Here is a 15233-nt window from a genome sequence, read left to right on the forward strand (position 1 = left end):
GAGCGAAGTTTCTTCGTGGTTTGATGTCAAAAGCAGAGAATTACGTGATTATTTCAAATGTCATGTAAAGGCGGATTTCTTGCCTTGTTAGATTTTTAAATCAGTTGATTTTAGAGAGTGATCAGCATAGTGGTGTGCATGTAAACGTGCTCACCGTTGTCACCATTCACGTTCTTGGCATCTTTGTTTCATACAATTAAAGTGAAATAATAATAATAAAAAAATACTGTACATCTCCTTTTGTGTTCTGTTGAAGAAAGCGGTGAGTAAACGATGACAGAATTTTCATTTTCGGTTGAACGACCCTTCCAACATGAAATCACAAGCATCAGTCAGTCTCCATATAGATGTATCCACTTTTTATTTAGTGCCTTTTGAATGATTGATTGTTTTTTGATTGATTTATCTCCTTTTTTGCACTAAACTGTGTTTTGTGTGGGTGTTTGTGTTTTTTGGTGTGTCTTTCACAGAGGACAAATTTGGGAAGGATGGGAAGGTTAAGTCCCAGAAGGAGGAAGTCCCGGAAGACACTGACCTGTTTCCCGGGGAGTCGAACTGGTCGGAACTTGAACCTTTGTACAGACTTGATGAGCACGCCTATGATCTCAAACTCAACTTCACCCTCAGCCTGGAGGACTGGACTCATTTCAGTCGCTCCGTGGACCACATGTTCACCCTCCTCAGCAACGACAACCAGCCCTACTCTCCACCCCACCCAATGGAGGGAGAGACAGGACGAGGCCACGCCCTGGTGTCTTCTTCCAGCCAATCTGCCTCAGCCATCTACCTGACCACTCTGGCAACGCCTGCTCTTTTATTAAAGGAGGCAGGTGCTGAGGTTTTGAGAGATGCTTTGGGGCTTAATCAGGGGGGACGCCCCTCTTCTTCTTATTTTTCTTCATCATCATCACATCCCCTGCCACCTGTCCAGTCGGAGGTGGCTCGTCCCAAGCTCCTAAATGAACTGAAAGGGGACAGACAAAGAGAAGGTTTGGAGACAGAGGGGAGGGACAGTGATGAGGAGGAAGAGGCGGAGCTTATTAACAGGAGACGGACAGGAAAGTTACGCTCCACCCACTGTGACTGCAATGATATTTTGGAGGCAACGGTTTGACTCTCGTTTAGCGTTCCTCTCTCTGATACCCTCCCTCCTCAGACAGACATCTGAAAAGACTTTTTCAATAGTGAAGAAATGGAAGGTTTAATGCCAGCCTACAATCCTTCTGTTTGTTTTTCTCTTTCATTATATTCCCTCACTCCATTTCCTCTGTTACCTCCGTTATTTCCAACCGGCCTCGGAAGCGCGGCTACTGGTCAGTCCATTTTCCCAAAACTGGCTATGAGATCAACTAGGCTTTGAATAGAACACGTCTTTTTATATTTTAACTTAGAAAGAATTCTCACTCTGTTATTATTCCTATATCTTTTTCGAAGTGGGATTTGGGAGAGGGTGGGGGTTAAGGCGCCTTTTCATTGTCTCCGACACTTGCATACATCTGTCATATTTGCCCACTAGTGGCAGATGTGATGAACTTTCAATTCGGTCGTAACGGAGTAATGGATTGTATTTGTTGCAAGGAAGAAGGCACTCATGAATCACGATGTCAGAGCACCCGGAATTGAGACATATAGAAAATAGGGCTGTTAATCGATTAACATTTTACATGACATGCCGATTAATTAATCGCAATTAATCGCGTTTATCAATATTTGCTGAAAAGTTCCCCAAATAAAGATAATTAAAAAATAACTAAAACATAATAATTCAAATTATTATAAATATTAGCCTATATATAATTAATATGATAATTCAGATTGAAATGTTGAAATGCATTATTGGCTTGGCAATACAAAAAGTAGCTTTGGAAGTCAATTATATTGTTTGTTTTATCCTCACATCATTGAACATAAGTATAGAGTCGACAGCAATTCATTTTGCATTTGAGTTCATCAGTTTGTCCTGTTCTCACGGACACGTTCTTGCGTTCTGCTATTTTTTTGTTAATTGTCGATCTATGTACATGTGCATCAGACGGACGGATGTTTCAACTTTAAAATAAGTTGAAACATTGAAAATCAAGTCTCAACATCCCTACATTCTGTTGTTTCATCTAGTTGTCAAGAACCCGTCATGTGTGACCAGCTCTTATTCTGTGGCTGCGCTGCTTGTGTGGTTTGTTGAGGCGCGCTGACTGCCCACTGCTAACGCACCTCGTAAAAACTTAGTTACATGTACTTCATGCTTGATTTTCTCCGATGGTAAGAAAATACATACTTTTATTACGGAATTTATGTATAGGTCAGGGGGCAGGCATGAATTTTTATAATGCGTTATTTTTTATTTAATTATTTGCAATAAACATATTTAATCAACAGCCCTTTTAAAAAATGTAAATGAAAATTAAAGTTAGAAAGGTCTTTGGTTACACACGCGCTACGTCTCCGCGGTAACGTGCTCAACAAGCCACGTGATAAGATGCGCGGATTGACGGTCTCAGACGCGGAGGCAACTGAGATTCAACCTCCACCACCCGGATTGAGGCAAGTCACTACGCCATCACGAGGACTAAGAGCGCATTGGGAATTGGGCATTCCAAAAGGGGAGAAAAGGGGAGAAAAAAAAAACTAAAAAGGTTGTTGGTTTTGTGCGTTTGTTTTCTACCAAGTCTCAGAATAACATTACTGTGTGTGATTTTGTTGAGCACATGGCAAAATTAAATTACATTAATTAATGTTCACTTAGTATTTTATTATTGTTATTATTATTATTAATAATAATAATAATAATAATAATAATAAAGCTGTTATTGTAGTTATTATGATAATTAATAATAATAATAATTCAGCAAGTAGGGAGTACAATTTCATGAATGTAATTTAAACATAGTTTTACATGTCTAGAAATAAATAACACATGCACACGTTTATTCACACATTTAATTACAAATGCCTTGTGATATATTTGCAACATAAATTATCCTTTCTGAATCCTTCATAACTGCCCATTCTACCGCATTTGCAGGCGTTTAGAACAAGGTTTGGGACAAAAAAACATTAATATTTCTCACTCACGCTCACAGTCTAGTCGCACAAGTTGAAATATTTCAACCCCTCCGAAGCTCAAATCGGATCTGAAAATTCCACATCCACAGATGGTCGGAACTCAGCGCAGTCCCTGTGCGACTCTCCTTTGGAAATGACAGACTTCCATTCTATCGTCTGCTCTGTTGTTTGTCGGATGCGGTGAAAAGGCGGATTGGTATTCATTGCAGGAGAAACATAGTAAACCTATGTTGAATAACAAGGAATGAGTTGTTGAGTCAAGTTTGAACTCTGTTTTGTACCATAATCCTTGATAGCTGCTTCTCCATTGCTTGGTGTCTCTTGAATGTTTGTCTCTATTCGAAGGTGTCTCCCTCTGTGGGACATTGTCATATACGTACAGATTTACAACTTCGCTAAACAACACCTCAAAATACTGTTGATCAATGGTGAATGTGTGCGTTCGTTCGTGTGTGTGTGTGTGTGTGTGTGTGTGCAGGGGTGCCATGAACAGTTTTAAAGAGGGTATGCAAGACAGAATTATGGGCCCCCTCCTTTCAGATGAATATTTTTTTTCTTTTGACTTGGGGATTTTTGTAAGAAAAGAAAATTATTTTTAGAGAAATGAGATTCATTGCTATTATACAACAATAGGCTACTTGATACTGCGTTGATGCAAATAGCATACAAGAGTCTCACGCTATGATATATTGTCTTTTAATTCAAGAGTAAACACTCCCATCATTACAAAAATATCATAACCATTTTCCTTCTTATTTTCAAGAAGACATTGCATTCCAGAAGGCAGTAAAAATAAAGAAATATCAAACATATCAAAGTGGCTGAACACTGCAACAAGCTTCTAAACACACAAGTGGAATAACTTATCGCTGCAGAGCTGCAAATTTAACCAGTCTTATATACACTATCTAGACAAACCTCATTCTTTACATGGCCAGAAGGGCAAAAAAAGAACATGGAAATATATTTAGCAGGGGTAAAGGAGATTGCTTCTTGTCTTAAACCTTTAAGCCATAAAAAAAGCAACTCACGATTAAATTCAGACATGTCTTTCATGCTTGCCCATTTGCCCATTTCCTCAAATGGTATGGATCGTGCAACTTTGTGCTCTATTGAAATGACTGCCAGATGCGGTAATCGGTCTTGGTCCATTGTAGATCGCAGATCATTTTTTATGAGTTTCAGTTTACTGAGAGAACTCTCTGCAGAGGCCACTGCATAGTAAGGAACACTTTTAATGCAAAAACAAAATTTGGGAATACTGATTCAAGGTTTCTCTCAAGTATAAATTTCAGTTTCAAATAGTTCAAGACTGCTTGCACTATAGACTTCTTGAATTACGTCTTTCGACACATCCCATGTGGCAGCATAGCACCTTGCGGTCTCTTCTAAATCCTCCTCTGACATTTCATTCATTTGCAGAATGAAACTAAATTTATCTGAAATCTGCCTCAGATTGTCAAATCTGGTGTTAAGTTCACTGCTTATGGTGTCAACGATTACAAAAAACACTGTTTGTTTGAAATGGAGTTGGGCGTCCTGGTCCCATGAATGATTAGGTTTACCATTGCTCACTTCATCATGAAATGTTTTGCGCTTTGTTGCATTTCTGTATGAACTCTTCTCTGTAGAAGCATCAAATTTAGTTGCTAGCAGATGAGCAATTGATGCAGCTTTTTCAAATCCATCCTGTCTGTACTGGGAGAAGAAATTTTCAGACTGTCAATCAACAAAACAGCTGTATCCAGCGAAATCTCGGCAGACTGCATGGCGATGCTGGCATGTGTGATTTCTATCAGCATGTTATTCCAAAAAACAAGACAAGTCATAAATTCCATTCTCTGTATTTCAGTAGACAGTGCATGTGCTACTGAAGAAATTTTGCCATTCTTAGATTCATGCTCAAGATTTTCCAATATGTCAAGTACGCCACCGAGCAGATACCCCATCTCGTATCGCTGAGGGTTTTTAATGTTATGTCAACAAACTGTTTCAGAATGTCACAGCATTTCACTGATGATGCAAACATAGTGTACAGTCTTTGAACAGTTCAGAAAAAATTCAAACACTAGTTGAAGAGGCTGTATCACACAATAGAAAATTAAGGCTGTTGCTCGCACATGGCATAAACAATGCATCTGGATTCTTTTCCAGAATCAAAGCTTGTACCCCTCAGTGAATCCCTCTCATATTTGATCCGTTATCATAACTTTGACCCTGACAATTCAATAGGTCAGTCCCTAGGTTTTCCAGTGTGGCAATTAAAATCTCTGTAAGCCCTTGACCTGTTGTGTCATTAACTGTGCTGAATCCCACAAATGATTCCTCTACATTAGCCACTTTGTTCAATGTCAACATCTTGAATTATGATTGAGGCTTGCTCTTGCTTGGATACGTCGGGTGTGCAATCAAATTCAACAGCATAATATTTAGCATCTGTGACTTGTTTACTGATTTTATGTAACACACAGTCTGCAATGGATTTTATGAATTGATTTTGTGTACACCAACTTAAATATGAAGTACACTTTTTTTTTCTGTCTATATTTTTTGCACATGTTGAACCATGACAGTGTCATAATGGGCTAAAAGTTAAATTAATCCAAGGAAGTTTCCATTTCTTGGATTTCCAATCAGGGCATTTTTACATCATAAAGGTAAGTTCCTCTCTGCAAGGAACAAAATGCAGGTTGACCATCCTGGTCAGCACTTGCTTCCGTCATGACTTTTATTCAGTCGCAGTTTGTAGTTGATTGTCAATGCATTTTCCCAATCTTAACCTAGTTTCAAGTTCTTTCTATGCAAGGTAAGCGTCAATATGGTTGTGCCCTGTTTCGTGTTGCTGTAATGTACTTAACAGACATCGGCAGTTACTGTATCCTTTCACGAAGTGGCTGTTGTGTGCTTTTCTCCATCGAAAACTTTGCACGCAAAGCAGTATACTTTGTTTGCTTTATGGAAAACATCAACCAGTCCCATTCCACTCGTTCCCCATTTGATAATCGTCTATAGCAGTAGGCTTTTGAAAAACTTTCTGTCCTGTGATCTTGGGAATGGACCATCAGTGCATTTTGGAGGACCATTCTCAGTCAGCATCATACGGAATGAATCAGTGACTTTACCTGGGCAAGGCCAGTTTGAGGGATCTAGGTCATGATCGAGCAACACCTCGATATTTACATTCTCTGCTTCTTTACTGTTCCTCGCTATCATCAATGACACTGGTGGTGGGCGTGCTTGGTCTACTGACGGGCTGTCCTGCTTCACTCTCACCGACAATTTGTATACCTTGCATATTAGCACCTTCAGTGTCAAAGACTGTGGCCTCCCACTCGCTAGCCTGTAGTCCTGTCTCCCTGAGGTCGTAATCGCTGGTGCTGCTGGTGACTTGAATGCTGTTCTGTCGTACTGTTTCGTCGCTGCAGATTGTTGCTTGTTTATTCTGATTTTGAAAGACCCAATTTGTAAGGGAATTTTTCATCCCTTTTCACCTCTTCATCCCTACTTTTTTCCGTTTTCACTTTTGGGCACCCAACAAGTGCCTCTTTCCATCCATCATGTTCTTCTTCGCGTCGTTACCGTATGTTGAAGTGACGGGAAAGCGGGTTCACTCTCACTTAACACTTTCTATAATTTACAGATTTTAATTGTATTTTACTACACTATTAATGGTTAAAATGTGTTTGTGTATATAAGATTTTTTTTTTAAATAATAAAAAAAAAAAAAATTTAAAAATTATTCCAAAGTGGTGAATTGGGGCCCCCTAGCATCCTGGTAGCATCCTACTCTGCACCCCCCATAACGGCGCCTGTGTGTGTGCGTGCGTGCGTTCGTGCGTGCGTGCGTGCGTGCAAAAATGGAGCTTCTGATTTTAATGTATGTTGCAAGTTCAATTGGTTTACACTTGAATATTGGCATTTTTATATATACAGAGAGAGAGAGAGAGAGAGAGAGAGAGAGAGAGAGCAAATATTGTGACACATCTTGTGTCTTTGCTGCTTGTTGCAGTATTATGAATTAAACCAACAAAACACTTGATACAAAACAATTTTAATTTGATGTATCGGTCATTCAATCCCATAATCTGTGTTTGACTGATAAAAATGTGGTATGTTGACCCCCTAGCACATGAAAAAGAAGATTTGATGTATTGATCATGCCGCCATATTTGCTTGTTTTACAATTTGCTATACACAAGGCTACTTATATCAGAGCAAATATATGAAATGGATGTATGTATTTTAATGTGTGTTTTCAATTCATGTAAATGGTTAAAGTATATTTTTTATTATACATTTGAAATTAAACCGACCGCCAGGCATAAATATATCAATCCAGCTTTTTCTATTCTGTCTTTTTCCGGCAATATTTTTGTCATTGCTTAAATTATTCACACGACTATCCAATGTATATGATTATTAGCTGTTTCGAGACCAGTTTGGCTTCTAAAATGATTATGACTGAGATTATAATGTGCAAGAGGTAATCTGATCCTAGATCAGTCCACTTACTCTGGGATACTTTGTTAGTACAGGTCATTGTGTTTGTGGACATTGTTTATTTACTGAGGACAGTGTAGAGGCAATGTCAATCTGAGTCTCTATTCTCTTATTTCACCCTTCCTCTCAACACTCATGGCTGTACTAAAAGCAGTTTTATCTAAGATTGTGTATGGTTGATTTGAAACAATTCTAATTACTGTGTTGGAATTGGAGGGTAGGAGACAAGTCTGAAAGAGAGTGAAAACTTTTGCTTTAGCACTTTTAAAGGGATGGCTGTTTTTGAAATACATTTTAAAAGAGATGAGATGGTTTTAACAAAGTCTTGTACAGTTTAATAGATTTATCATACTGTACCTATATTTTGTTTTGGTTTACCAGTGAACATTTGATAGTGCTCATTACTTTGTGAATAAAGTGTTGAATGCCCAAGTTATGTGTTGATCTTTTTTTAAAACCTCAAGTGTTTCTGTGAATAGACAGACAGACAGACGGACAGACAAACAGACAGACAAACAGACAGACAGACAGACAGACAGACACACCGAGCACTTTATTAGGTATACCTGTACATCTACTTATTCATGCAATTAATCTAATCAGCCAATAGTGTGGCAGCAGTGCAATGTATAAAATCATGCAGATATGGGTCAGGAGCTTCAGTTAATGTTCACATTGACCATCAGAATGGGGGAAAAATGTGATCTCAGTGATTTAGACTGTGGCATGATTGTTGGTGCCAGACGGGCTGGTTTGAGTATTTCTGTATCTGCTGATCTCCTGGGATTTTCACTAGCAACAGTCTCTAGAGTGTAAAGAGAAAAGAGAATGATGTAAAAAACAAAAAAAAACATCCAGTAAGCAGCAGTTCTGTGGCGGAAATGGCTTGTTAATGAGAGAGGTCAGAGGAGAATGGCCAGATTGGTCCAAGCTGACAGGAACGTGACAGGAACCCAAAAAACCACAAAGTGCTATGCAGAAAAGCATTTCTGAATGTACAACATGTCAAACATTGATGTGGATGGGCTACAGGTATGACTACTGTCAGCTAAGAACAGGAAACCCCGCTCACCATTCTAAACAGCACTGTGGCAGCAGTGGAGTCATTCAGGTTCCTGGGCTCTACCATCTCACAGGACCTGAAGGGGGACACCCACATTGACTCCATTGTGAAAAAGGCCCAGCAGAGGTTGTACTTCCTTCACCAGCTGAGGAAGTTCAACCTGCCACAGGTGCTGCTGATACAGTTCTACTCAGCAGTCACTGAGTCTGTCCTTTGCACTTCTATAACTGTCTGGTTTGGTTCAGCTATGAAATCAGACATCAGAAGACTACAAAGGATAGTTTGGACTGCTGAGAATATTATTGGTTGCCCCAAGAACTGTACACTTCCAGAGTGAGGAAAAGGGCTGGTAAAATCACTCTGGACCCCACTCACTCCCAGCCCACTACCTTTTTGAACTGTTGCCTTCTGGCCGATGCTACAGTGCACTGAGCACCTGAACCGTCAGGCACAGGAACAGTTTTTTCCCTCAGGCCATCTCATGAACAGTTAAAACTATATTATAATTACGTACAATACACAGCCTAGTCAATTATATTATTTAACATATCCTATCTCTTCTGCATTATATTCCCTTGCACTATATATAACAGATTTGTATTTGTGCATACTATTTGTATATTTTTGTCTTATTGTGTATTTATATATATACTTATATTTCTATTCGCTTTTTATTTTTATTCTATTTATTATTATTATTGTTGTTGTTGTTGTTGTTGTTGTTGTTGTTGTTGTTATCTCTGTCTTGTTGCTGTATTGTTTGTGCACTGGAAGCTTCTGTCACCAAGACAAATTCCTTGTATATGGAAGCATACTTGGTAATAAAGCTCATTCTGATTCTGAAACTGAGGCTGCAGTGGGCACAGGTTCACCAAACCTGAACAGTAGACGACTGGAAAAACATTGCCTGGTCTACTGAATCTGGATTTCTGCTGATGTACACAGATGGTAGGCCCACTGTAGCCTCAGTTTTCTGTTCTTGGCTGACAGAAGTGGAACCCGACGTGATCTGCTTTTGTAGACCATCCGCCTCAAGGTTTGACATGTTGTGCATTCTGAGATGATATTCTGCTCACTACAATTGTAAAGAGTGGTTATCTGAGTTACTGTCCTGGTTACTTTTGTAACCTCCATTACCTGATGGAGGGAACGAGAAGTTGTGTCGATGTAGTGACACTAGGGGTCACTCTTGGGAGCCCCAAACACCTCTAATTTTTGAAAAAAGGCCAATGGGAATTGGCGAGTGGAATTTGCATGCCACTCCCCCGGACATAAGGGTATAAAAGGAGCTGGTATGCAACCACTCATTCAGGTTTTGTGCTGAGGAGCCGAGACAAGGTCCCAGCCATTTCAGCGGGTAGTTCAGTGTTGTGGCAAGAGGGACACAACGTCTCGTTCCCTCCATCAGGGAACAGAGGTTACGAAAGTAACCAGGACGTTCCCTATCTGTCACTCACTCAACGTTGTGTCGATGTAGTGACACTAGGGGTCCCTATACAAAATGCCACAACTAGCTGAACTGTGTTACGTGGACTGGCGGTGCGAGATGGGCAGACCGCTGTGTGCCTCGTCGCCAGCGCACCAAGTCGTCACGTAACCTCCCCCAACGCTCTTATGAGCGTTGAACGGTCCTTCGGGAACAAATCGACTGTCCAAAAAATAGGGACAGTCTAGCCCAGCCATGGCCTTTTCCTCTCCCCAAAAAGAGTGGAATTTGTTAACCGACTGGGGGCCATAAATGTCTACATCGGGGGGGGGGTGTCACTCCCAAGAGGAAGACACCGCGGAGACCACACCCCGCCCAAAGAAAAGGGGGGGGTATTTTGAGTGGAAATACGTCACATGGTCTTACCGAGTTTTGTTGGAAGTATGTCATGTGGAGAAGTCCCATGGTAGGTCCTACCCAAGGGGGGAGGAGTTTCTACAAACATGGTGACCAGGGGCAGAGGGGCCACTGCCCAAGGAAGATGCAGTTTACCGACAGGGAAACAATTTAGCGGAAGATATCACATGGGGTCACCTACGGGGAACCAGCACATGTGGAGCACCTACCTCAGTACAGGGCCTAATTAGCACACATACTGGACCGGCAGCGAGTTTCTCCACAAACTAGTCTGCCACAGGGCTAAGGAGGAAAGTCAACCAGGGATCACAGCTTGTGAACATGACTGGGAGTCAAAAGCACACCTTCACCTCAAGGGAGGGGAAAGACGCTATGCGCAAGCGTTACACCCGGCCAGCTGTCCCAAAACTTACCTGCTCGTACCTGACAATACACGGGACAAAATCGGCTCAACCCAGAGATTGTAGAACCTTGCAACGGTGTTGGGTGTTGCCCAGCCCACTGCTCTGCAGATGTCTGCCAAAGAGGTGCCAGGGCCCAGGAGGCCGCTACACTCCTTGTAGAGTGGGCTCGTAACCCCACGGGGAGCGGCACGTCCTGAGCATGATATGCCATCATGATGGTGTCAACGACCCAGTGGGTGATTCCGCTGTCCACCAAAGCAGACAAAGAGCTGCTCGGAGCTTCTAAAGCTCTGCGTGCGATCCAAATAAATGCGTAAAACATGCACCGGACACAGCAACGCCAAAGCTGGGTCTGCCTCCTCCTGGGGCAGCACTTGCAGGTTCACCATCTGATCCCTAAAAGGGATTGTGGGAACCTTGGGTACATAGCCCATTCGGGGTCTCAGGATCACGTGAGAGTAACCCGGACCGAACTCCAGGCACGATTCGCTGACAGAGAATGCCTGCAGGTCTTCAAAGAGAGTTCCTTAAACTCAACTGACTCCAGGGCCTCAAAGGGAGCTCCCCGTAGACCCTGAAGGACTACAGAGAGGTCCCATGAGGGGATGAGGTGCGGTCTGGAGGGATTCAACCTCCTAGCGCCTCTCAGGAACCTGATGATCAAGTCATGCTTCCCCAAATACTTACCATCCACTGCATCGTGATGTGCCAAAATGGCGGCTACATACACCTTCAAGGTGGAGGGGGACAGCTGCCCCTCCAGCCTCTCCTGCAGGAAGGAAAGCACAGATCCGACTGCGCATCTCTGGGGATCTTCGCGTCGGGAAGAACACCACTTAGCGTAAAGATGCCACTTCAAGGCATACAGGCGCCTCGTAAAGGGGGCCCTAGCCTGAGTGATCGTGTCTACCATCGCGGGTGGTAGGCCACTTAAGTCTTCTGTGTCCCGTCCAAGGGCCAGACGTGGAGATTCCAGAGGTCTGGTTGCGGGTGCCAGATGGTGCCCCATCCCTGAGAAAGAAGGTCCTTCCTCAGGGGAATTCACCGGGGGTGAAGAGCGTGAGGTCCGTGAGGTCCGTGAGGTCCGAGAACCACGTCTGGGTGGGCCAGTAGGATGCTACTAGGATGACCTGCTCCTCGTCATCCATGACCTTGCATAGGGTCTGTGCAAGTAGGCTCACTGGGGGAAACGTGTATTTGCATAATCCTGGGGGCCAGCTGTGTGCCAGCGCATCTATACCAAGGGGTGCCTCGGTCAGGGCATACCAAAGCGAGCAGTGGGAGGATTCCTGGAAAGCAAACAGGTCTACCTGTGCTCGACCGAATCGACTCCAAATCAGCTGGACCACCTGGGGGTGGAGTCTCCACTCTCCCCTGAGCGTAACCTGTCATGGCAGTGCTTCTGCTGTGGTGTTGAGGTCGCCCGGGATGTGAGTGGCTCACAGAGACTTGAGGCAGGTGCTGGATGGGGGTCTCAGGTGGACCCACCAGGTGTTGGCGTTTTACAGGCACAGGTGCACCGCAACCGCCTTATCCACCTGGGGAATTGCCGAGTACCCCCTGGCAGCCCCACCATCGAGGGTAGTGAGAGCAGAGAAGCTCAGAGACCAGGTCCAGGTAGTGAAAGGTGCCCGCCGCGACCTCGTGGGCTCCTCATGCACCTCCGGGAAGAAAGGGACTGGGGCGGGGCGCGGCCGTGAGTGGCGCTCCGGGCCCAGGAACCAATCGTCAGGCTGTGAGGGTTCAGGGGGGGTGGAGGGTTCCACTCCAGCCCGACACACGCAGCTGTCCGGGCAAGCATGGCTGCCAGCTGCGCGTCAGGCTGCGACTGGGCGACCGCACCCGAAGGTGGGAGCCCAGTCGAGTCCTCAGTGTCAGACTGGACAGCCCACTCTCCGATGCTGCAATCGAGAGCTCATCCACTTCACGAGCACCGAAACGAGACTGCGAACTCGCACTGAGACGAGCCGGCGGTCTCATCCCAGCAGGGCAAACGAGCGTACTGGGGAATGGGAGGTCCGTGGGGAGTTACCCGGCAGAGTGGCTTCCATTGGGGTCCCCAAATCGCCCCCAGTGCTAACCGACGCGGCCTCAACCCGTAGGTAGAAGGACCGAGGCGGGGAGCCGCTGTGGTGGTCTTTCCCTCTAACGAAGGAAAAACCGCGACCGCAACGTTGCCATGGTCACGGTCTCGCAGTGAGAACATGACCCATCCATGAACGCTGTCTCCGCGTGGGCAGTGCCCAAGCACGTAAGACCACGATCGTGGCCATCGGAAGCAGAGAGGTAACGACCGCAACCAGGAAATACACACAAACGGAGAGACATCTTTAAAAAGACACTCTCCGTTAATGCCACTCTTTTAGAAGGGAAAATATACTCTTTCAGTAGGAATAATATACTCTTTTAGCTGCTGAAGCACCCAGGGGCGTATCTCTGCACTTCACCAGTGCAAGAGGGGGAGAAGCCACTGTAATGCGCCGTAAATCCAACAGCTTTTCGAGATGAATGGATCAGCAGAGTAATTCAGCTCGCTGAACACAACCGCTCAGCTCCAAAGAGAGAATCTGAATGAGTGGTTGCATACCAGCTCCTTTTATACCCGTATGTCCGGGGGAGTGACATGCAAATTCCACTCGCCAATTCCCATTGGCCTTTTTTCAAAAAGCAGAGGTGTTTGGGGCTCCCAAGAGTGACCCCTAGTGTCACTACATCGACACAACTTCGAGTAAGTGACAGATAGGGAACGTAGCCTTTCTGTCAGCTCGAACCAGTCTGGCCATTCTCTGTTGACCTCTCTCATAAACAAGGCATTTCTGTCCGCAGAACTGCTGCTCACTGGATGTTTTTTGTTTTTGGCACCATTCAGAGTAAATTCTAGAGACTGTTGTGTGTGAAAATCCCAGGAGATCAGCACAGAAATACTCAAACCAGCCCGTCTGGCACCAACAATCATGCCATAGTCAAAATCACTGAGATCACATTTTGTCCCCATTCTGATGGTTAATGTGAACATTAACTGAAGCTCCTGACCTGTATCTGCATGATTTGATGCACTGCACTGCTGCCACACGATTGGCTGATTAGATAATTGCATGGATGATTGTTAAGTGTTAATTGTTACTTGGAGTAAAAATGTATTTGAGGATCAACTTGTGCCATTGTTGGCTGTCATAACAGCTCAGAATAATTAATAATATCAAAGTAACTCACCTCGGATCATTGCTTTATGTCATCTACACACTCAGGTGTATGGAAGCCCAGGATTGCCATTTACAAAAGAATGAAGGAATAAATTATCAATCTATTAATTTGAAAATAAAAATGTGAATAAATAAATGAATTTATAAATGGACAAATAAATAGACACATTTAAATGTGAATAAACCAATTTATAAATGGACAAATAAATAGACACATTTCAATGTGTTTATTTAATTCATGTTTTAAAATGTACTTATTAATGTGCTGTTTTATTACTAAATATAAGTCATTTTTAAAAGCACCTTTTAAATTGCCTTTTAAAACGCAATTTTAAAATGCCTTTTAAAATGATCTCTTTTACAAAGTAGACTCTTAGGAGATGATGTACAAAATTCAGAATTAATTGAAGACATAAAGAAATTATTTAGAAAATCTTAAATTGATGGTTAATTATTACCTAATAATATTTGCATTAAAAATATATGACACTATCCTTTCCAAAAACCTAAAAACTCAATGGAAGCCAGAAGTCACAGGTCTAATGTTGTAGTTCTAATCTGATGGGTGATAATGTTCTACTTTGTGTTTTATAGATCATTTTCTTAGACAATGTCAAGTGAATTTTCTAAAAAGCTACTTCAAAGCCTGTCAGATTACCACATTCAGATGCATCATGCCCATTCAAAGTAAGGGGGCACGTGCCCCCTCAGATATTTGAGCCAAGAGGATTTTAAATGGATTATTTGAACTTCCAAAAACATATTTTTACCTTTGATAAATGAATTGAATATAAATATTGCATATAAAAAGGAATGTGTATGTGGCAGAAATCTTTATTCACATTCTAAATTTCGTTTTTTTTGTTTTTTTTTTGTCAGTCCAATTGAGTCACATGTTCCGCTAAAGGCGACGTCACGTGGCTGCCTTGGATCGCACTCATGGGGAAGGTCAAACACATATGGGAAAGCACGATGTTAAACTAATTAATTAAATCAACTTATGTGCAGTTAACCTTTCCTAACTGTGTCTGTCTCAGTGGAACAATCTTTTTTCATAGTCTAATATAGATTGTCAATATTTTAGTTTGATCAGTTACTGTTCATTTCCTTTAATGCGTTCGACTGGTTTTGCAGCGTAACACTCTCTTTTCTTCACG

The 15233-nt window shown here is 42.8% G+C and overlaps 1 protein-coding gene across 4 annotated transcripts in view; it reads left to right on the forward strand.

The window, feature by feature from the left end:
- The window catches only part of LOC127419279 (extracellular sulfatase Sulf-2-like), a 223310-nt gene extending 215315 nt beyond the window's left edge, over positions 1-7995 (forward strand). For 2 of the 4 annotated variants that reach the window (XM_051660559.1, XM_051660560.1), the window contains one exon: positions 471-7995. In XM_051660559.1, the coding sequence (XP_051516519.1) occupies positions 471-1114 (644 nt within the window). In that variant the 3' untranslated portion in view covers positions 1115-7995. The remainder of the gene's footprint in view (positions 1-470) is intronic. The other 2 variants (XM_051660561.1, XM_051660562.1) reach the window with 1 other exon arrangement.
- The last annotated feature ends 7238 nt before the right edge of the window (positions 7996-15233 follow it).

The sequence above is a fragment of the Myxocyprinus asiaticus genome, chromosome 28 (genome assembly GCF_019703515.2).
Source record: "Myxocyprinus asiaticus isolate MX2 ecotype Aquarium Trade chromosome 28, UBuf_Myxa_2, whole genome shotgun sequence".
Lineage (NCBI taxonomy): Eukaryota > Metazoa > Chordata > Actinopteri > Cypriniformes > Catostomidae > Myxocyprinus > Myxocyprinus asiaticus.